The 24,587-nt window shown below is 34.1% G+C and overlaps 1 protein-coding gene across 2 annotated transcripts in view; it reads right to left on the minus strand.

Annotated features, from left to right (window-relative positions):
- Nucleotides 1-6,005: 6,005 nt before the first annotated feature.
- Nucleotides 6,006-24,587, minus strand: part of Ubl3 (ubiquitin like 3) — a 63,049-nt gene continuing 44,467 nt past the window's right edge. For both annotated transcript variants that reach the window (XM_010623860.3, XM_010623861.3), the window contains exons 2-5: nucleotides 15,405-15,513; nucleotides 12,640-12,726; nucleotides 8,902-8,979; nucleotides 6,006-8,275 (exon numbers count right to left, since the gene is read on the minus strand). In XM_010623860.3, coding sequence (XP_010622162.1) covers nucleotides 8,223-8,275; nucleotides 8,902-8,979; nucleotides 12,640-12,726; nucleotides 15,405-15,513 — 327 coding nt within the window. In that variant the 3' untranslated portion in view covers nucleotides 6,006-8,222. The remainder of the gene's footprint in view (nucleotides 8,276-8,901; nucleotides 8,980-12,639; nucleotides 12,727-15,404; nucleotides 15,514-24,587) is intronic.

Here is a 24,587-nt window from a genome sequence, read left to right on the forward strand (position 1 = left end):
TAATACAATTGTAATAATGGACCTCAATACCTCCCTGTTACAAATAGATCAACTAGATTAAAAAATCAACAAGGAAACACACTTTTGAATACATGGATTTAGTAGATATTTAGTGTTTCACCCAATAACAACAAAATACATATTCCTCTGAGCAGCACATGAGACTTTCTCCAAAATAGACCACATACTAGCTCATAAAACATGCTTAAGTAAATGCAAAGGAACTGAAATTATCCGATGCCTACTATCATCAGATCATACTGCAGTGAAACTGGAAATCAATGGCAAAAGAAACCACAAAAACTACACAAGCCAAGGAAATTAAATAACACCCTCCTGAACAATCAATGGGTCATTGTTAAAGAAGAAATTACAGTTTCTACAATTAAATGACAATGTCAATACAACATACTGAAACATATTGGCCATAATGAAAAGAGTCCCATGAGGGAAATTTATAATAGTGAATTCCCAAATCAGAAAAACTGAGTGAGTTCAAATAACCTAATGTCAAACCTCAAGCTCTAGCAAAAGAACAAATTAAATCCAAAGCATGTACAAGGAAGAAAATTATAAAAATCAGAGCAGAAATTAATGCAAATGAGACTGAGAAAACAATGCAAAGAATTGATGATTTGAAGAGTTGGTTCTTTAAAAGATTAAATAGATAAGCCCTTAACTAAACCTATCAAAAAAGACTCAAATCCATGCAATTAGGAATGAAAAGGGCAAATCAAAATGGATTCTACAGAAATCCAGAACAGCAATATACTTTGAGAAGCTGTACTCAAGATAGAAAATTCAGAAAATGGAGATTCCTAAATACATATGAAATATACTGCTGAATCAAGAAGATATAAAAATTCCAAATAACGCAGTATACGTTAATGAAATGGAAGTAATAAAAAAGAACTGCCAACAAAGAAAAGCCAGGTCCTGACAGATTCACTGCTGAATTCTAAAGAACCCCAAACTCTAATGAAATAGAAAGGGAAGCATTACTCCCACACTCATTCCTCGAAGCAAGCATTAGCCTGATAAAAAAACAGAGTAGGATCTAACTAAACAAAAGAACCACAGGACAATTTCCTTAATGAGCATAAGTAGAAAAATCTCAGTAAGATACTGACAAACAGAATGTAACAAATCATCAAGATTATGCAACATGACCAAGAAGGCTTCACCTCAGGAATGCAAGGATGATTCAATATATACAAGTCAATGAATGTAATAAGCCACATTAACAGAATCATGGACAAAAGCCACATGATCACCTCAGTACATACAGAAAAAGCATTTGACAAAGTCCAATGACTATTCATGATTAAAAAAAAAAACCTGCAGAAAATTGTAATAGGTCTTTATCTCAATCTGATAAAAGCTATCTATGACAAATCAATAGTCAACATTTTACTAAATGGACAAAACCTAAAAGCTTTCACTCTAAAATTGGAAACAAGATGAAGATGCCTACTATCATGACTCCTGTTTGATATAATTCTGACAACATCAGTTAAAGCAATTATACAAGAGAAAGAAATAAAAGGAATATGTCATTATTTACTGATGACATGATAATTTGCAAAGAAGATCCCAAAACCTCTCCACCCAAAGATTCCTAAAATTAATAACCAAAGTTGGCAGTGCAGCAGGACATAAGGTTAACAGTCAAAACTCAACTCCCATACATGAATACAAATTCACTGAGAAATTGGGGAAACAACACCTTTCAAAATAGTATTGAGAAAAATGAAAAACTTAGGAATCAATCTAACAAAGGAAGTAAAAGATCTATACATTGAAAAGATAGAATAGGATATCAGAAAATGGAAAGGCATTCACTATTCTTGGATAGGTAGTATAGTGAAAATGGCCATAATTCCAAAACTGTAATACAGACTTAACGCAATCTGGATCAGAATACAGCATACCTCAAGGAACTAGACAAAACAATCTTAAAATTTATATGGAACCAGAAGAGACAATAGCAAAAGCAACTCTGGGCAACTCAAAAGCAACTCAGGGGCAAGGAAGGGGACATCACAATCCCCAAATTGAAGTTATACTATAAAGCTACCATAATAAAAACAGCATAGTACTAACAAAACAAAACCAGACCTGTAGATCAGTGGAACAGAAGATGCAAAAATAACTCCAAGCACACTCAGCTAAAAAAAAAAAAAAAAAAACCCAAATTTAAAGACCCAATCAAAAAATGGGCATGTGAAATGAATATAATTTCTCAAAGAAATACAAACAGCAAGTAACTACATGAAAATATGTTCAACATCATTTGTGGTTCAAGAAATGCAAATGAGAACAACACCAAGATTCCATCTCACTCCAGAAAAAATGACCATCATAAAAAATCAATCACTAACAAATGCTGGTGAGGCTGTGGGGGAAAAGGAAGCCTTCTTCATTTGAAATGAATATAATTTCTCAAAGAAATACAAACAGCAAGTAACTACATGAAAATATGTTCAACATCATTTGTGGTTCAAGAAATGCAAATGAATACAACACCAAGATTCCATCTCACTCCAGAAAAAATGACCATCATAAAAAATCAATCACTAACAAATGCTGGTGAGGCTGTGGGGGAAAAGGAAGCCTTCTTCATTGCTGATAGGAGTGTAAATTGTACAAAAACTGTGGAAATCTGTATGAAGAGTCCTCAAAAAACTAAAAGTACAGGTTCCAGTTGAGTCAGCCTTTCTCCTTCTAAGTATCTTTCTCAAAGAGTGAAAAGCATCACACCACAGTGATATGCATACCTATGTTTATAGCAGCACAATTCATAATAGCTAAATCTTGGAAAACACCCCTTATGCCTATCACAGATGGATAGAGAAAATGTTGTATTTGTATACAATGGAATAATGCTCTGCCATAAAGGAGGATAAACTTAACTCTTGTAGAAAAATGAATGCACCTTGAGACCATAATATTAAGTGAAATAATCAGATACACCAGTTTAAAAATTGCATCATCTCTTGTGTGAGATACCCAAAGGGTAAATGAGCAGCATAATGGAGGATAGATATTGGGAAGTGGGAATACCACATTCAAATGGGAAGGGGAACAAGGTGGGGGGAGGAAGGGAAGGAAAAGGGATAAAAGAATAGAAGGAAAAAAAAGTGAAATAAAGTTTTCTAAATGGGGAGGTGAAGAAGGGAGGGGAGTGGAACAGGAAAAAACTTATATCATGTACAGGTACAAATTTCCTATGATTAATATGTATGATAAATGTATACTAGTAAAAAAATTAAAGTTAAAAATAACTAATAAGACATAGCAAGTAAGGATCAAAGTCCTGTGTCATCAAATCACTGCATCACTATAGTATCTTGCCTCAGTGTTTCCCAATGCAGTCATGTGCAAGCCAACAGCTATAAGCAGGTGAAGAAACATACAGTATCATCTCATGATCATTTTGTCTTTTCTCATCATTAATTACTCCTCACTCACTTACCTCCCTAGGTTTATGAAGTTCCATATAGTGCTGTTTCCACTTTGATTGTATCTGTTTCTTTTGAATAATGTAGATATGTAATCCCATCACAAGTTCTGAAAGTCAGGTTTATGTCTGTATGTTAATACAAACAATTTTTATTGTCTGTACGCTACAGCTTGGTATGTCAACATCTGAGGCTGTCTCTCACTGATGACTTGCAGGATCCTTTATTTCTCTTCTGAGATTTGCCCATTCTTTCTGTCTTCCTTTTGAGTGTTTGAACATCATCATCACCCACATTTCCTCTTACCTGTTTAAAGGTACTTTAAACAAGCTTGGAGTACACCTTGATGTTTAGCTCTTTATTTACAACTTAAAAGTCTTCTAACAGGTTTGTCATGTAAATTCTTGGGCAAAGTGGTGCTATAAAGGTTTTTAAATAATCCCTACACCAAACCTACAAGTATTAATGGTGTATATGAAAAGAATAGCTCAAAAATTAACCTGTTCAACGTCACCCAGCTCAAAGGCAGGCATGACTCCAAAGCCCAGATGTTTTCATGGTATTAAATTTTGAGGACTGAGTATGAATCAAGTTGGAGACAACTGTCAGATGGAGAAAAAATGCTTTTGAGAAACACTGAGGGAGACTGGCACTCTAATTAGTAGAACTCAGTTAAGCCGTGTCTCCAACGAAAACCACCATTTGATGAGAATGTGAGGAGAGCCAGGCTCCAAAACACAGGGGGAAAACTTCTCTATCTTATTGGCAGATGCCCGAGAATGGAACAGGTCCCAAATTGTCTTCTATGTAATGTCTGGACATTCTAAAAAGCTTGAGGTTCCAGAGCTGCTAAGGAACAGTCTGTTTCCCCTCTGGGCCCTGTGACTCCCTTGTATTGTGACAGCAGTTTTCCCCACTTCATGGTAGGCTTCCTTACACCAAATCAGCTTCAATAAATGTTTGTAGAAAACAAAAGATATTAGATACTGCATGTTTGGATGTATAATTGCATCCAGACTCTGTACCTAAGACATCCAAAAATCCAATTCACTTCTGGAGCCACATCAGGAAACTGTGTTTACCCAACTCCTTTATTATTGAATCATATGAAGGAGATTGACATTTACTACTCCCAAATGTTTTACCATGTTTAATCCGTATTTTCTGAAAGCTGTCATTTTGAAAAAGAAAAGCAGAATATTAAAAATAAGGAACAAACATTTGACATCACTATCAAAGACCATAAGCTTTGACGGTAAAGAATCAGATGTTTCTCAACTTTGTCTATGAAGTCTTTCAGTTCTTTTGGGCATAAGAGAGCCTCATATGTTACAGACTTCTGAAGAAAGCACACTGGGTGCACGATATGCCTGCAGTCAGCCTTGATCGCCTAATGCCACGTCCAAGAACCCTGCCCCATCTTGGCTCTGGAAATGGTGCCTGGCAACTGCCAGAACCTGAAATCCTCTTTCAACTATGCTCTCTTTCAAGCTTTCCTCCCATGCAATCACTCTGTTTGGCTAACAAGTGGTTGACTATATTACAAAACAATACTGGGAAAAGCAGAAACCCACAACAGTCACCAATGTGTATGATATGAAAGCATTTGGTAAAATATAGTGGAGTATTATGCTGGTACCAATGTTGAATGTTACCATACGGTACCATACTGGTACCAACACAGGTTGGTATGGTGCTGAATGTTACTGGAAAATAAACTGGACAAAAGAAAAAAGAGAAAATGAGTAGAGATAAAGATGAGAAAATGATGCCAAAGTTATGAATGGAAGTTATTTAAAAGAAGAGAAATATTCTACAATAGATGAAGAAAGTTTTAATTTCTTTTCACATTAAACACTAGCTAAGAGAAATTACTGTAACATTGATGAAAATAAGTTCATAAAACTAAAAGGTAGATGTTTGTCATGAGAAAACCCCATTTAATGTGATGTTAGATACTATATTTTTCATGATAAGATACAACTTATCCTGAAGAGAAAGCAAATAGTTCAGATCAGGGAGACATGCTGAGGTTTTAATAGAGAAAAGCTTTGCCTAGTACAGAACACTTAAAGATGAGTTAGATCTGGGCCTGTGCTGGGCAGGGGCACAAGCCCATAATTCAGGCTTTATTTACATTACTGGATTTATGCAGCTTTCACTTTTAGGTTAGTGAATTGCTGTTTTGGGCAGAGGGATCTTCAATAGTAGCCTTGGATACCATCCATCACATTTTAAACGTCAGGCAGTCTGAAGAAGTGTTTTAAAGGGATAGTTGAATACTTCCATGTATACACTATTAAGGCATCTAAATTTTTGGTGTTTTTCAGTACATTTACTGATGTTTGCATTCTTATTTTTTCATCTTTTACAACTATAATATTAATTATTAAGTGACCTAATTCTTTTTCTACTAGAACAAGTTTATCCCACTGAGAAAATTCTTGGTCTTATAACAGGATAATATATGATATGGAATACACAGAAAGATATATTTAAAACCAATAGGGAATATTTTCTGTTTTTGTGTTTTTGGTACCAGGAATCAAACTCAGGACCTTGTGCTTGCCAGGCAGACACAGAACCACTGAGCTACATCCCTGGCCCCAATAGGGAATATTTTTAACCACCATAAAAATGCAAACATAATTGATAGTTTTTAACTTTGGAAAAACTCAAGAGTAATTAGAATCAAAATAGGTACTAAAAGTAATTACTAGTGGTTTGTATAACAAAAGAAGAATATAGCCATAAAGGCTAATGGCTCGATTAAGTAATTATCAGATTTCTTCTTTAGTCAACACTAACAGAGTTCACATTTGAGCTAGTCAACAAAGCATATAAATATTTAACATCTCTTGAAATAACATTGTAGCAATAACAGAGACTACATAATTCTATTCACTGTTGTGACTAAGGACAAATTAACCAGGTTAAATATCAAAGATACATTGGGAATACTCCCAAACCAAGAAGAGAATATTAACTTTAAAAGATTCAGAAATAAAAGTAGAAAACATTTTTAACATGGATGAGGCAATACTTAAACAATTACTGACCTAATCAAGACCTTTAAAGTCATCACCAAAATGCACTACAATATCTTTTTTATTTAGTTTACAGAAAGAATCTATAAGTACAGGTTGCAGAAAGAAATTGTTTAGTGCTATGTACATTTATTTTAAAACTCTGCTCTATACAAATTTAATTCTGATCAGTATGAACAATATTTTTGTAGATCTACTGCATATAAAGCCTTTTCATCAAAGCATTAACAATGAATAAAATAACCTGATTGCATTTAAAGAAAGCTGACCATTTGAAACCTTTTACACTTAATGCTTCTAAGGGTCATGAACACTTATTAAATATAGAACATAATGTCAGCCTGCAACTTCATTTTTAAAAAGGCTAAACTTATTTATAAGGAATATTGTTCTACATACTATATGCCAATCTATATGTAAGTTCTATAGTTAGGTATTTTATAAGATTTTTATTAAATATATTCTACACATATTTGTAATTTCATCCAGGAAGATTTCTTCCTAGTGAAAAAAATATAAAATCTTTCATATTTTTTACAGGTTTAGATGAAACTAGTTCATGCTTTAGTGCTGTGCAAATTGTTTTTAGCATATCAATCTTTAAATTATTGGTATAAAATAAGAGTGGCATCCTTAATCATGTATGCCTTGTATGCCTAAAAAATAAAAATCAGCTTTTGATTTTCATACAATTGCAAGCACTAATACCAAATGCAAACTATATAAAGAAACAAAATTAGTACTGAGATTTTTATTTTTTTTTGTAATTTTAAGAGTTCATCTGAACTCTCTAATGAATAAGCATAACATTGGACACAGTCACAGATGAGCAGTAATTACGGAAACGTCCAATTTTCTGGTATTCATATACATAAAACTGATTGGTCAATGACATTTTCTATTATTTCTGCATGAGAATGAAAGCCTCTGTGCGCCTGGCACCCTCCTACATTAAGGCTAGAAAATGCACTCTCACCCCACCCTTGTGCTGTCTGAATAAGCACTCAGCAACGACAGGACTCGAGAGTGCACGGGTTAAAGGAAAAATATTAGTTTCATCAGCCCTCTACTGAGTGCTTTAAACAACAGGCACATTTTGTTTTTTCATTTGTTGCAGTGAAAATAGTCACACTTGGTTTAATATTCTGTGCCAGTACAGCCATTGTGGCTGACTTTGGTAGAATTCAACCGACATTTTAGTTTCTTTTCCATTTTTCCTCTCAAGTTAGCCCAGTAATTAACTTCAATAATTGCTGGGTGTCTTCCAGTGTGGAATTGTATATATAAGTATTTCTAGGTACTATAAGCTATTATAAATTCTGCTGATGAGGAAAATAATGATCTTTTTTAGTGCAAATTGTATTTGGAATACTTGATTCGTTAGTTCTGGTGATGAAAACTTTTGTGGCAGCAAAATTATTTCTGCTATGAAAGACTTGTTAACTTTTCCCCTGGAGATCGACTGCATTCAAAAGCCAATATATTTCAAAACTGTTCAACATAAACAAAAATACAAGAAATAAAAAATCATGGTGAAAAATGTTCTTGGTTCTTTTTACTTTCATGAGAGAAGATGACAGTGTTCATGTAATAATTCAGTCCATGGATTTGCAGGCAGACTGTTCCTAAAAGTTTCTGAAGCTATGTTGGGTTTCTTCTGTCCCAGCAGCATGAAAGACAAAGACTGTATCACACCACACCAGGCAGACAGTGTTTAAAGGATTACACAACAATTACTCTCTCCAGTTTTTTCACGATTCCTCTGACCTAAGCAAAATGAAGAAAAGCTTGGTTTATGAATAAGAACACTAGACTGAGGGCACACAGTATAATAGCAGTTTTTTAAATGTTTGCATTTTTTTAAATTAAAAGGCTGTAATAAAATGCTCTTTTAATTTTAGTATATTCCAAAAATGTATGGTTGGGCTGGGCATGGTGGTGCACACCTGTAATCCCAGCACGTGGGAGGCTGAGGCAAGAGGATCGCTGTGAGTTTGAGACCAGCCTGGGCTACACAGTGAGTTCCAGCTCAGTCTCAACTACACAGTGAGACCCTGTCTCAAAAAAACAAAAAACAAAAAACAAAAAACAAACAAACAAACAAAAAATATGCAGAGGCTGAGGAGAGGATCGCTGTGAGTTTGAGACCAGCCTGGGCTACACAGTGAGTTCCAGCTCAGTCTCAACTACACAGTGAGACCCTGTCTCAAAAAAACAAAAAACAAAAAACAAAAAACAAACAAACAAACAAAAAATATGCTTGTTTGCCTGGCAAGTTCTATTCATAAGCTGTGAAATCTTCCCATCCTTCAGAGAGTCCAAGAAAAACCTAGCCATATTTGAACGCCTATCTTTGTGGTTCAAGTAAGACATTTCTCCAGTGCATGGCTTACCTTGAGAGTTTGGCTCTGGCAATGTCTCCCGGGCTACTAAATGCATTACTGTTGTTTTGCCAAAAGGAAGTTTTAATGCTAGAGAAAAAGCAGAAGACAATTTGTTACATATACAGTGACCTGTTAAAAATCACTATCCATTTTAAAGATGGAATTGCTTTTTGTATAATTTCCTCAACAGAAAGAACTTAACAAAGAAAAGATCTCTACAAACTGATATTAAGTTAGTATTACTAGAGATAACTTTCACAGTTTAAAAGTAATTGTTTCCACCTATAGCCACTATTAGTTTCATATGTTTTTCTGTATTATTTAAAGGAGCTAAGAGAAAAATATGATTAATTGGCTAATATTAGTGATTACCTTTAGCAGACACAAAAAATGTTTTTGACCACAAAAGCTTCGATTAAGAGATACTCTAATTACATAAGTTGCCTAATAAAATTACAACACTGATTACACTATTTAATGTAGAAACAGGAAATAATTTTAAATATTTACTTTCAATCTTCTATTCTTCAATTAGAAAATAACTTTATAAACAGGTTGGATTCAGTTTCAGTATTAATAATGATAGTTTTCTAATCAAGTCTTTAAAAAGTTTTTCTTATTTGTTCTTTGCATGAAACTAGAAGCAGCCAGTACATGTAACTTGTGGACTTGTTTCCGCAATTGTGCTATTTTAATGCATAAAACTATTTTCTCCTTGCTAACTACAAACTAAACAGCAGATATTGATGCAAATAATACTAAAGGTGAAGAAAAAATAACAATCTAAAATGCCTTCTCTTTTCGAGCATGTGAATGCTTTATCATTCTACTATGACACTAGATAATATCGAGAACAGAGGTTTTCAGCCTTTAAGGTATATAAAAATCATCTGTGGGATACAGTGATGCATCTGCATTTTAAAATGAGTAACTCAGGGGCTGAGAGTGTAGCACCATGGTAGAGCACTTTTCCAGCATTTACAAGGCCCTAGGTTACATTACCAGCACCACAATCAATCAATCAATCAATATTAAAAAGATAAAAGTGAGTACTTAGCAGAGGTGATTCTCACACTCATCATATCAGAAGCAAACTTTGGGAAACACTTAACTAGAATGTACTGACCACCAAAACCCTAGCTGATCATCTTTTTCACCCTCCTATCACTAAGGCTGTCAACTACACTTTTCCTTTAGTGGACTGAAATTCCATTGAACTGCAAGGCTATCCCTCAAAACAGAGAGTTGATAACCAAAAATTTAAACCTAAAACTTAGTGAGCCACAAAATTTCAAGAATGGCAGAGAAATTTGGGACAGTGGCACATGCCTATAGTCTCAGCTATTTGGGAAACTGAGGTGCGAAGACTGGGCAACACAGTGAGACCTTGTGAAAACAAGAAAAAAAAAGAAAAAGAAAGGGGGAAGAGTACCCAAGCCTCCTACTTTAGTTGTTCATAGAATGACTATATCCCTTCTTGGCTGTATCACCACCACTTCACAGTCACTTACTGCTTAAACACTTCCTATGACAAGGATCTCACTATGGGAAGCCCATAGTGGGCCACTCTTTCTTTAGACAGCTCAATGTGTTCACAGTTTCTTTCATATACTGAATTTTAAAATTGTTTGACTTTGATTTTCAGTTATTGGTCCTGTGTCTAATTTTATCAGGGCTATTCTTCATCCACAACAGCCATTCAAATATTTGAAGTAACCTGCTATCACCTTTTTAATGGCTATTTAACACAGGGAGACTGAAAAGACAAACAGTTGAATATTATTTTTCAAATCTGACCAAATACCAAGGTGTAACAATCAAATAAATGGACCCGGCTGTGCTCCTACACTGTCTAAATCACTAAGGCCAGAGGTGGTTTACTGTGCCTCTGGAAAGACTGACAGTAACAGAATGACAATAATGATGTAAGTCAATCTGGTATATACTAAAACAAATACCAAAAAAACTATGGGTAAAAATTTATAATTTAATGGGAATGAGTCAATGATTTTGATTTAATGCAAATTCTGTATCTTTAATATGACATTGGAATACTAGGGCCATAACATAAAGATAATTCATTAGTGGAGTTGATGGACAATTGTTTCTTATCAAAATATCTCAAGATTCACTCATCAGATTAAATTCAACCAATATTTATCAATTTTAATTCAAGATCTTGAAGCCATGGAGAATTTTTTAAAAAGGTTGAAACATGGCCCCATCTTTAATAATTGTACAGTAGAGCCAGGGAGCTAACAGGTCATTTGTACATTAAGACTGGTCTACCTAACTAAATAAAAACTATGGAAAAGACAGAGATGAAAAAAGGTCTAGTGTATTGTTTTGTTTGTTTTTTTTGGAGACAGTCTCGCTGTATAGTCCAGGCTGGCCTTGAATTCACTATTTAGCCTACACTAGCCTTGAATTTGTGATGATCTTCTTACCTTAGCCTCCTCAGTGCAGGGATTAAAGGAGTGCAACACCACAACCAATTAAAGCTCTAGTTTTAAATGATAGCTGTCTCTTATAGACAATAGATTTGTCAGAGCAACTATAACAACAGTGTCACAAAAACTGGGTTATATGTGAGACTGACTACACAGTGAAATGTCCTACTGACTTGACATTCTTAAAATCATTTTATTCACCTATTCTAGCCCTCCTAGCACAGTATTTTATCTTTTGTCCTATGCAATACTCAAAGACCTTCATGGGAGATTTTATCTTATTTTCTCTATATCTCTAAGTCATAATATTAGAACAGAAGAAGAATTCAATAAATATGTTAAGTAAATGAATAAAGTATTACCTTTAAAGAAAAACAGATTAAATATTTCATTGTCAAGATTTTCCTTTTAAGGGCTGGGGATTTAGCTCAGTGGAAAAGCTTGACTATATAGAAACAAATATATTTAAGTGATTAATTTGCCTACAAACTTCCAATTATCTGAATATATTCAAAATGCACTTTGTAAATGTAAAACCAGCCCTAAGCATGGTAGAAAACATATCCCATAAGAGGGCACTATTGAGCTATATATTTCTCCAATCACATATAAAGAACAACAGCTAATAATTAAAGTGTTTGCTATGTGTCAACCCCTGTTCTAAGTACTTTAAATATATAAACTAATTCATTCCTCCCAAATTATGAGGTAGGGACTATTGTAATCTCTACTACTGATGATGAAACTGGGACATTTTGTTAACTAAGGTTCTTGCCTGAGGTTCCTGATGGGTAAGTAAATAGTGGAGAGAAGACGCAACTTACAGTTTGGCTCCAAAATCGGTCCTTACAATCACTAACACCAGACTACTACACTCAAGGTAATCGTTTACCTTTATTCTCACATGATTAGTAAACATATTAGTTGGAGTCAAACTGAAAACACTTCTTCATATATTTAAAAAGCAATATCATAAACTTTTCCTACTTTGTATATTCAATTTTAACTTTAAAATACATCTAAATTATGCAGAAGTACAATAAAATTGTATTTGTAAAATGGCAGGTATAGACTGTTACTATACACTTGATAGTTTATTTCATAAAGTAGTGCTAATATTAATTTTAATGAAATGCAAAATGTAAAGAGGTATGCACACCAAAAATAGAATTCAAAGTTGAATTTACTAGAATTTTTATAAGTAAATTAAGACACCGGCATGTAAAATAAAAGAATAATAATGCAATATTTGCAATGCATGATAAACATTAAATCCCATTACAAATTTGACTATTACCTCCTAATGTGACATTTCCATGTAGAAATCGTCCTTGATAAATAAGTCGTAGAATATTTGGACTGCTGACCTGCTCTTCTTCCCAGTCTGCAAAGAATTCAGGGAACTAATTAGGTGCATTTCAACATATAATTGAGGCACTACCGCACTGTTTTAAAAATCTGAACTCAAATCCTCATGGCCCAAGCATTCACTGCAGCCTTTCTTTTGGACTCCTGTCATTAAATACCAGGAGATGCAAAAAAGACTAGATTTCATTTCTTAAAGAGTGCCACATTATAGGCCGACTGTTTAAACAACTAAACTAAATGAGTTGGGAAAAAATCTAATCATAGTAAAAAGATAAACTATTTGAAAATATTTTAATTACCAGTAAGTAGCAGACAATATTATAATGTGCCAATAGTTGTACCTGTGAACATGTATATGAAAAGGCTAGAAACAATTTTAACAAAGATTTTTAAAAGGACTTAATGTATTAGATAAAGGTGATATATTATCTTTCAAGTAAATTGGCAAACAATACAGAAGACACAACTTTACCTCATCTTTTTCATGATGAAAAGAAGATTTCAGAAGAAATCCCCAAAATAACACATATAAAAGGTATTATACAAATATGAAAGCAAGGAAACAAAAATCAAAGACAATCAGGAAATAGCTTTGGTATTAGTATTCACAAATATTTACATTCGCTGATCTTACATGATATAGACCTAAATATATTTAAATTTAATTTAAATTTTACATAAAATATAAATTTGCTGAGATTTGGCAAACTGAGGGAAAAGTATGCATTAAAAAGTTTTTTCATTCAAGTAACATCCAACTGATACAATCAATTTTCAATACTGATATTATTGTTCATTTGGGATACTTTTAAATGGCAAAGACAAGTTCTGTACTGGATTCTTGCCTTGTTTACCATGAATCAAAAATTAAACTAATTTTAATAACTAAGTGAAATAATTAAGAAATATAAGTATTCCTTCTACCTCAAGTTATAATACTATTTTTGAGAGGGAACAACATATCAGAAGCTATCTTCAAGCTCCCTGCCCTCCTCATTCATAAATAAAGAAAGAAAGAAAGAAAAGTAATCTTTTGTATTATACCTAGCACAAAATCATTCATAAATAAATAAATAAATAAGTAAAAGTAATCTTTTGTATTATACTTAGCACAAAATCACTCAGGTGTCTAAAACTCCTTTTCAAACTGATCATTTTCTATCCTGCCTGTCTACAAAGAAAACCCAGTATTTTTACAGCCTTAAGCTTTTCTGCAATTCCTTCTCAGCTGTGGCTTTTAGTTTCAATTCTGCTCTCTTTTAGGAAATAGCTTGTTGGTTACTAATTGAACAAAAAAATCTAGTAGTTCAAAGTATTTGCCTAAATTAGTTATTTCTCAAACTCAGGCCTATGAACCCACATGTTCTTATTGTTGGAAAGTCCCATTTAAGAACTTTCAAATTGCTTTCATTTTGATGATTTGCACGTGACCTCTAGAAAACAACCACTTGTTAACCAAGGGTAGACTTGGGATTTTAGTGTCCTTGCATGCATCAGGTTTACGACTGTAATGATGTCAAGCAGTCAGTATTTCTTTAACTGTCAAGAGATTAATGAAAAAAGAATAGGAGCTGACTTAATACATAAATGACACATTCTTTCTAAAAGAAGCTGGATGACAATGGTGCAGTGTAAAAAGACTAGTGAGTGCAGACGGCTGGGTCACCATGTACCATGCAGGAACACAGGCATTCATGATGCAAGCAGTAAGGTAGCTTTAGCAAAAATACACCATTAGCACATTAATATTATTAATGTGAACACTATCAGTTTTAGAGTTATATTTGCATTTTCTTTATAGATCCATTTTAGTTTTATGATTTTTATGAGTTAACAAGGATGAATAACTTTAATTGGGCTTTATGTTTCTACATTTTAAAGTGTACATCTTAATAAAAATAATTTAAGTGTTAGGGGGTCTATAACTTCTCTACCTCTAAAAGTGGTTCCCTATGATAAAGTTGAAAAATACTGATCTAATTGATTCATTTTGTATACACTGTTCTTTGTTGAAACAAGTCCTGTCCTTTAAAAATTCAAATTGCTTCTGTTAATAAAATTACACAAAATCAGCTGAAGCAGTCTTTTCTTTACTGTGCATACCACTTAAAGGGTCATAATGACACTTGAAGAAGTTCACAGGAAAGGAGGTAAGATGGTTTTATTAGGCAGAAAAAAGTAGAGAAAGGAAGGAATACTAAACATACTCTCCAAAACTGTTCAGCCATGACCTTGTCAGGGAACTTGTGCAGTGACATGAATTAAAAGTTACCTTTATTTCCAACTTAATTTTAAGCAGGTTATATATAGAATAGACCAAAGAAACTATTATAATGTTAAAGGTAGTTTTTTCTTTTCTCTTTTTTTGGTAAAAATAAGATTAATGGTATGAAAGCGTTGTGTGTATTAACTATTATTTTTTTTCTTTTTAAAAAATATTTTTGTTTACACTAAATTCCAAAGCAAAACAATGATTTTGTATACTGAGCTTCTTTACTATTGTGGAATGAGAAAAATAAGGGCAAAATCTAAGAAAGGATACTGTGATTCACTTCAAGTCTGAACATTACACCCTCAGTTATTTTTGTTCTTTTTCATTTTATAAATTTATAACTTTTTCAGATTGTTGTTGTGAAACAAAGTAAGGCATAGAGAATTAGCGCTGTTCATCCTTTAGAGAAAAATACCACTCACCCATTGGCCAATTGTCATATACATGCTTGGCGATGTCAGAAGCAGAATCATTAGGAGAAAACAGGAATTCTTTTGTTTTCCCACTCACCAAGATGAGGCGCAAATTTATCTGAAAGATAAGGATTCTCTTAATATAAATTCTAAAAATTTTAAACATAGAAACAGCTTACATCAACTTTTCATTTCAATAACACTCATATGTTATTATTAGTGCCACATTGTGGTTATTTACTTCAAGTCTATCAAGCTTTTTTAAAAAAAAGAATGACAATTTGGCATATGATTTTAACATTTCAGTTTGTGTGTGTCTTATAGATGCCTTAGTAAATATACAAAGAAAACCAAAATTCACTTGTGCTTTTAAATTTACTCCAACAACACTCAGAATCAGACTTTTGTAGGCATCACTATTACTACAGAATACAAATTTTTATTTTAAATTTAATAAAAGTGCTGATCCTTGGGTCTTAACAACTACACATGAAAAATTAGGAATCCCAGGATTCACATTTCCAAGAAACAGATAGAGATAAATTTGCTTACATCATTCCAAACACACTTTCCAAAATGTTCACTTTTTTACACTTGTTAGCTTTTATCTGTCTGGAACCACTGGCAGTACAAGTATGACTGTCCCATCAGGTAGCTTGTACCACTGGTGGTACAAACAGATTTAATCGCTTTTACTGGTCTTTTTTTACTAATAAAATAAAGAGCCACCCAATGAGATAGTCATACATGTACCACTGGTGGTTCAAGGCACCCAGGAGTGAGAAATATGAATTATGGCCCCATCGTGAACATGATAGCTTGATATTATTTTTTAAAATCACCTTAAGTCATAAATACAAGCACAGCTTTCTGTAGCTCTGGCCCTCAGTTAAGAGTCAAAAAAGACCTTACTAAAAGTTGGGTCTGGTCCAGTGATGATCTCTAGGACTAGCAATCTACCTTAGCTTCTTTATATATAAATAACAGAGAATGTCACTGCACCATATTGCACAGTACCAAGTTCCAGATTATACTAGCCCTCCTCTTTATTAACAATGTATACTTTTTCTTATTAAAAATACTAGAAAATCTTTAATATGCTAGAGTCTACAGTGAATAAACTGGTACCTACCACAATACCACCAATACCACCATGACACTGATAGAACTACTGTATCTTGTTCGTTTGGTTTTTTTGAGACAGGCTCTTGCTATGTAGTTCTAGCTGGTTTTGAACTCACTTATGTAGCCCCGGCTGGCCTTGAACTTGCAGCAATCCTCCTGCCTCTGCTTCTCAAGTGCTGGGATTACAGGTGTGCACCACTACACCTGACAAGATACTGATATACTTTACCACAATCACAGTTGATGCCAATCCTAGCATCTCACCTTTAGGTTGAAATCCTAACTCTCAAAGTGATTGTGTCTACAGACAGGATCTTTAAGAGGTAACTAAAGTTAAATGAGGTCCTTAGGAAGAGGCCTTAATCAGAACTATGGTCCTCTAAGAGGGAAGAAAGGAAGAGGAAGAACACTTGTGTACTCAACTGGCATGCCCTCTTGCTGTGCCTAACACACCTACAGAGTAGGAGGTCCTCACCAGAATCTAATTATACTGGGGTCCTGATCTTGGACTTTGTGCACCCTCAACCATGAGAAATAAATTCTTGTTGATTAAGCTATCCAGATTATGATATTCTGTTATGGCAACCTGAGCAGCCAAATACTCTCAAGAAAGAAAAATATAAAATAAGAAATGTGAAGTGACCTTTAGGAAGGGAAGCACCTTTTTATAAAATAGAAACTATGAACCAAATTACCTAGTTCTGAAAACATTACATTTATTCACTACAGTGAAATACGGAATATTTAGGAGTTGCTAAACAAATTATTATTGACAAGGCTTAAAAAGGGTATAAAGCAAGACTAAATTATACTGTTTTATAATAAGTGGCAAATTTTTCTATTTTGTTTTTCTGTCATTTGATTAAAGAAATCAAGATTCTCTTCCAAAGTCTCAAATTTTTACTATTTTAAAACTGACACACAAGCTGCACATGGTGGCATACTCCTGTGATTCCAACACTGGTTGGGTGGTTGAGGTAGATGGATCACAAGTTTGAGCCCAACCCAGGTAACTCTTCCTAAGATCCTGTCTTAAAATAAAAATAAATAAAAAGGCTTGGGATGTGGCTCATTGGTAGAGAATTTATGTAAGGTGCTGAGTTCATAGTATAAAGAAAGAAAATTGATAAATCAACATCACCAACTAATAATATTCTTTCATATCTCAAAACTCTAGATATTGAGAATATTGAAAAGTTCTGATATCTCGATATATTTGACATAGGTTTATAGGTTTAAAAGAATTAAAAATCTGTTCTTTAATGTTTATAGGTGGACATGAACTTTTGGTTTGACACAGACCCTACTGACCCTTCTTTACTCACACAGGCCTGCTTCATACAATTTGCAACAGAGCTTCAAGGTGGCTCTGGTCTACAGAATAAGAACAAAAAGAAGAGTAAGATTTTAAAACTGTCTACCCTGTGGGAATCTAAGAATCCCATTGGGTAGGGAAGGGAAGAATATGACAACTGTAAATCTAAGTATGCATCAAGTCTGACAGTTACAAGCATCTAAAACTAACAGTTAAAAAGGCTGCTTCAGGAAAGAAGCTTATGACAAAAACAGCACTCCAAATATTGGTTGTTGAGTAAAAGTAACCCACTGCCTAAAACATTTCCAGTTCCTGGCATGGCGTCTGGCACAGAACTGCTTAACCAGTATTTGCTAATATTTGAGTGTTTTCATCAGTACTAAGATGCAAGTGGAAATGCAGCCCTAGCTTCAGCATTCCAGACACTGTATTGAAAGAACAGTGCATCATGCGGAGTGGTACTGAACAACTTCTTGGTAGCACTGCGGAAGGGTGTGGGTAATTCAAATGTGTAAGCACCTCATTCTTTTTAAATCATAGGGTCCTGCATCTTAACTGTCAGCAATACAAAACCATTAATGTAAATACTATCACTCAGTAAGGCCTTTTTGAGAAACAGAATTCTGATATAGTAATAAATAAATACATTAATATATATTGGCTCTAGTTTTCAAATGAAGATAAAGATGGATTACTGACTTGGTCCTATGCTTCTATCTCTGAAACAAACTTGCTCTCACATTAGAAACATGAAGTATACAGTCAAATATATTTTATGACTGTGACACCAATGGAAGAAAACATTGAATTCCCATAATTTCCTTTAGAAGAAATATCTTAAAAGCAATCACCCAGATAAACAACTGGATTCACGGGCTGGTCAGCAGTGAACTGTTCCTATATTATAGTAAGAATCTTTCAGGCTTATTCAAGATAAATAGTGTCAATCATGGGCTGGGGATTTAGCTCAGTAGTTCTGCCGCCTGCCTCACAAGAGCGAGGTCCCAAGTTCGATCCCCGTTAACAAACAAACAAACAAACAAAATAGTGTCAATCATAACCGCCTCACTAAATGTGTGACAACTTATATAAATATGAGCCAGTTATCTTTAAAATATCATGCATTTTAAGTATTCACTAATAAAAGACCTTTTCACTTCTTTAAAGCCAAGCTAACTGCAGCACTCTGATAGACTAAGGCAGGAGGATCACAAGTTCAAGAACAACCTGGGTAACTTGGTGAGAACCTGTTTTAAAATTTTAAAATATTTTTAGAAAGTGCTGGGGATGTAGCTCAGTGTGCAGGCCCTGGGTTCAATCAACCTTGCCCAACAACAATGACAAAAAAATCCAAAAAACAAAAAACACATATGGGTATAACAGTCCTGAGAAGGGGAAGGTACGGTGAATGGGGGGGCAGAGAAGAGATAGGAAGGGAGAGGACAAGGGAGAAGAGCTGGAGGAAGGGGATCATGGGGACTTAATGCTTAATGGGTAGAAAGTTTCAGTTTTTCAAGATGAAAGGTGTTGAGGAAGTTGGTGGTGTTGATGTTTGTCAACAATTATGAATGTATTTAACACCACTGAACTGTACCTTTAAAATGTTCAACCTGATAAGTTTTCTATTATGTCTACTTCACCACAATTTAAACAAAAATATCACAAATTCAAATAAATTTCTTCACTGGAAAACTTCTCAGAATCCTTCATATACAATAATCTCCATAGGGGAAGGAGGCCTGTGGTGTTCAGCTGATACATGAGAAGACTGAAGAATGAATGAATGAATGAATGAATGAATGAATGAATGCATGTGGTAAGGCACTAGGCTAGCTGCTGTAAAAAAAATACAAGAATGATCAAGACACAGTTGCTGACTCTACGGTACTCTAGGTTTGCTATAAGGTACTCAATACCTCAGGAGACAGTGGAGCACAAATAGGTGGCTGAAATTCAAATTGGTTTACTGATGTTCAAATTTGTTGGGTATGATGTACTGACATGAAGCAAATTTTACTTGGAAAGTAAGCCATCAGTCCTACAGTATGTGTTATATCTTTTTAAAATGTTGAAATAGCTGTATTTAAAATAATTTTAGACTTACTGTCAAAGGATGTAAAACTGACTCTCTCCCTTTTACAGCATTGTGAATTAAATATTTCTGCCATTATTGTATAAAAGAGCAGAATATACCCAAAGATAGTCTTTCAGTATTAGGCTAAGATTCATATAAAATGGACATCATAGAAACACACAAATCATTAAGGGTTATCTTTCTCATATGCTTTTAAGAAAACAGAAGAAATGGTGTAGTTTTGATGCTGTGGCTAGGAAAAAAAATTTTTAATGTGTGCTTTTACCTTATGAAAACTAGTACTTCTAGACATAGTGTAACAGATGACTGTTTAACAGTCTCTTCCAGCATTAACACCACGAGATTTGCATTTACAAAAAGGCGTACTATTTAGAAATATAGCAATTTTGTTATGTACATTAAAAATATATGCAGGACACACAAACATTTAGTAACAACCAAGTCATTCCTTTCAGTCAAATTTATACCTGAACAGAGGTGGAATGATGAACATCTAGTGGTGCCTTTATTTCCTCATCACTAACTCTATCTCTGATTCCCTATAAGCCAGTGCCTAATTGAAGCCACAGTACTCAAGCATTCCCTTAAAGGACACTTATGATCATCCAATAAAAACCATCAAAAAACTCATTTCATATTTTTCTCAGTCTCTGCCACACCTCATAAATTTGACTCTTTCTTCCTTGAAAATCTTTCCTCATTAGGTTTTTATAATTCTCAAAGCATGTGTTCCGGGACATTAGTCTCCTCCAGAAAGGTGTAAAAAGGAGTTCAGTGCTCAGATAAATCTGTGAAACAAAACTTCATATATTCCCTTAAAGAGATTTGCCAAGTACATTTCAAACGTTAAAAGGCCAGGAAACAGTGAACATGTCTGTTTAACACAGTGTAGTATTTAGCTACAAAACCAATTTTCTTTCCTATATTACCTATTACCATCTCACAGACCCTGGTATTTGGTAAAACATACTTTGGAATGACTATTCAGCTTCTTTGACCCTCTTTTTCAGTTGTGCCCTATACCCCAATAATACAAATATTGGCTTTTTCAATATTCTTTCATATATATCACTCCATCCCATTTCCACACACCCTATACTCTACCATGGAGACATCTCCGACAACTCTCAAGGCTTCAATGCCACCTCTTTGCAACAGTCATGCAACATACATAAACAGCAATCTGACCAGTGATGGACAGTCTCGTAAGATTATAATGGAGCTGGGGAAAAATTCCTTCCATCTAATGATGTCACAGCCATCATAACATGAGCACAGTATAGTAGCAATCATTCACATTGTGGTGATACTGGTATAAGCAAAAGTTAAGCTGCCAGTCACACACAAGTATCGCATATATAATTGTGTACAGTATGCAGTACTGGGTAATTTTAAATGACTATGTTTCTGGTTTATACATTTAATATACAGTATTTTATCTTTATTTTATTGTACTCCTACTTATTAAAAAAAAGGTTTACTGTAAACAGCATGCTGTGTTCCACAGGCGATGCCCTCATCTTGTGCTAACCACATCTCTCAATTGCATCATTTTCTCTTGTGCTTTATTTATTCTCCTGCTGCTTTTGCTTACTGTGGCCTTAGCAGCAATGGGCTATACCATACAGTACATATGTCTTAGGACTATCACTGTTACATATACATACACATACCTCTGTATAGCTAGGTGTACAAATTTGTGTAAATATATTCTGTGATGTTCACTTGTGACAAAACTTCCTCACAGCATACTTCTCAGAACATATACCCATCAAGTGACACGTGGCTATATTCCCAAACAAACTGTCCAACAGTCACATGACCATTTCTAATTGGGTATACTGCTGTCCCCTCAAAATTGATATTTTAAAAATTGAACTTTAATTTTTCTAGTAACGAGTTCCTTTTGACTTATTTCTGCTGGCTTCTTTCTTTACCTACTCATTTAGGCTAAAAAGGCTAGGTTATCATTTACTGCCACCCTTTTTTCTTAGTCTCTTTCACATTCTGTCTGCTGTCAATCTCTCATCCCAATCCATCTTGCACGTTACCTCTCAAAAGTTCAAAATTGTTTCAGTATGTTCTGGAAAGCTAACATTTACTAATCAACTTGTGTTGTATAGTACAATAGTACTTTTTTTTGCATAAAGTACAAAAGTTAGGCATCATACAGCCCTAGGAGGGAATAACCATTATTGCTATTTTATAGATGATAGTAAACTAGGACAATGAACTCTTAAGATTGTATTTCACAATCCAAACTCTACCAGCCACTTGCTGCTATCTCCCTACCCAAATTTGTACTTCTGCTAAATTGATACATTCATTATAGATCTCCTCCTGGCAAAAATCACCAAAATGACTTTTGATTTGCCAATGGTCAGTTCTAAAGCCACTTTGCAATGGCCGCTGTGAGCAATCAGACCTCTGTACTATTTATTTCTTACTCAGAATTCCCACCAATCACTGGTGAACTTATGTTAACTGTTGCCTGGAACAATTGTGATTTATAAGTGCCATGTCACTATTACTGTATGAATACTATCACGTTTTACCTTTCCCCTAGTGCCTCAGTTTAGAAATACACTGCAAGGTCTTCCTATGAATTGTTGTTTATAGCAAGATACAGTTTATGAATCTTAACTCTCCAATTAAATTGTGCATCCTTCAATGTAGAAAAATCAATCTTAAAACTTATTTCTCTTAGCAATAAGCAGGACTTATGTGAGTGGGTACAAAACAATTTTGGTGATGAGATACCTTTTCACAGCCTTTGGCTATGCTTTCTCAATTAAATCTTGTTTTTAGATCAAACAAGAAAGAAGAAAGTGTTTTAAATTAATTTATATAATTACTCCAGTCATAGTGCCTGAAAAGGTATTTAATATATTGAAAGGATGAACGAAGACTGTACTAAAGTACGCCAGACTAGAGCCAACATTACTAAAGCAGTTCAGTAATGTACTTATAACAGAATACTTTGTGTATAACCACCAAAAGAAGAAAAAGTATTTTCTAATATTTCTAGTGTTATGTAGTCAGGCAAATAAGACTATTTTCCACACACAACAATCATGAAATACAAGCTCTGAAACAGACCAGTGAATATAGAGTAGTACAGATGCCCTGAAAAGGGAAGAAGAAAAACTCAGTTTAAAATCATCCCATTCTTTACAATATGTTTGTCAGTCAACTCATTATTCAAAGTGACAGCAAGCTCTCCAGTAAGAAGAATACATTCTGTCTGCCTATAAAGAAAATGATTGTTTATGCTGCCTGTGCTTTGCAGCTTGCACAGACAATTTGCATCAACCTGTGACTAGTGATACTGTCACTTACTGGTGACCCAGATAGCCATGACCTCATATGCTCTTGATGTTCTAATTTAGATATTAATTCTCCAGAATATCACTAATTCTTACTTGAACACAATGGTGTTATATTATTACCTATTAAAATTTAAAATATGAATAAATAATTTATCAATTTACTTAGGATCAGTGTAACAAATTCTTTGGCAGGAGAGCAATCCGTAACAAGCAAGAAGAAACAAATGAAAGTGATAAAGCATTCATGCTACCAAATATCAAATATATTCAACAATAAAATATAGCATAAAATCTGCACCCATGCATTCTTTCTAAGCTAAGAATGATAATCAGCATAATTGTTAGCGCTAGTCATTAGAGATGAATACTTCAGACTATTACATTTTTTAAAAAAAATCTAAATGTTCATAAACTATGGTTGTTATTGAATATAAATCTAACAGCATCAACACATACACATACATGGTATTATAATACAAAAAGCAAACAAACAGCAATAGATGATTTCAAAGAGAGGAAATAAAGAACAAATCAGTCCATTAAATATCTTTTATTGTAAAGTCTCAAACTTTCTAAAAATAAAGATATTAAGAGACAATTTTTTTTCCAAGTGAAAGGAAAATTTCTGACTCAAGGACCAGGGATTGAAGCATGGATTACTTGCTCCGTAATTTGCAGACAACTGAGTTAAACACTTCAGGATACTGTTCCACTCCATGTGTGGACAGGATTATGAAAGAAGCAGTTTTCCTTCTGACCAAGGTGAACAGGCCAGCTGGAAATTTCCTCCCAAGTGGAACTGCAGCGGACATGATGCTCTGATTACACTGTGTGAGCCCTCAAATTAAGTCCCTCTTTTCTGTTGGCCCAAGCTTCAGAGCAATCAAATCTCTCTAAAAATTTTGCCTAACTCCTTGTGAATCATAGACTGGCATTACGGAAATTGAACTTGTTATAAGTAAATAATTTGCCAAAGATTGCTTCAAATTCATTTGGTCCAAGAAAGTTAAACTAAAATGCCAAGGTATAGAAAAAGTTAAAACTTTCAATCTTATTTAAATCAGCATTTAGGACACTTTTTTAAAAGTACTAGTGTCAGTAAGTAGTAAGAGGTATTTTTCAAAGAAGAAATACTTTTGAGAGTTTTATTCCTTTATTTATTTTATGGGGGGTGGTGTTGGGGATTGAACCGAGGGAGTTGAGCATGCTAGAGCTTTTCCACTGAGCTACATGCACACTTAGCACCTAGTTTCTATTCTTTTTAAAAATGAGTTGTTGTTTAATTCTTATGATAGAAGGCCAAAAAAAAAAAAAAAAAAAAAAAAAAA

The sequence above is a fragment of the Fukomys damarensis genome, unplaced genomic scaffold (genome assembly GCF_012274545.1).
Source record: "Fukomys damarensis isolate Sample0158 unplaced genomic scaffold, DMR_v1.0_HiC HiC_scaffold_38, whole genome shotgun sequence".
NCBI lineage: Eukaryota > Metazoa > Chordata > Mammalia > Rodentia > Bathyergidae > Fukomys > Fukomys damarensis.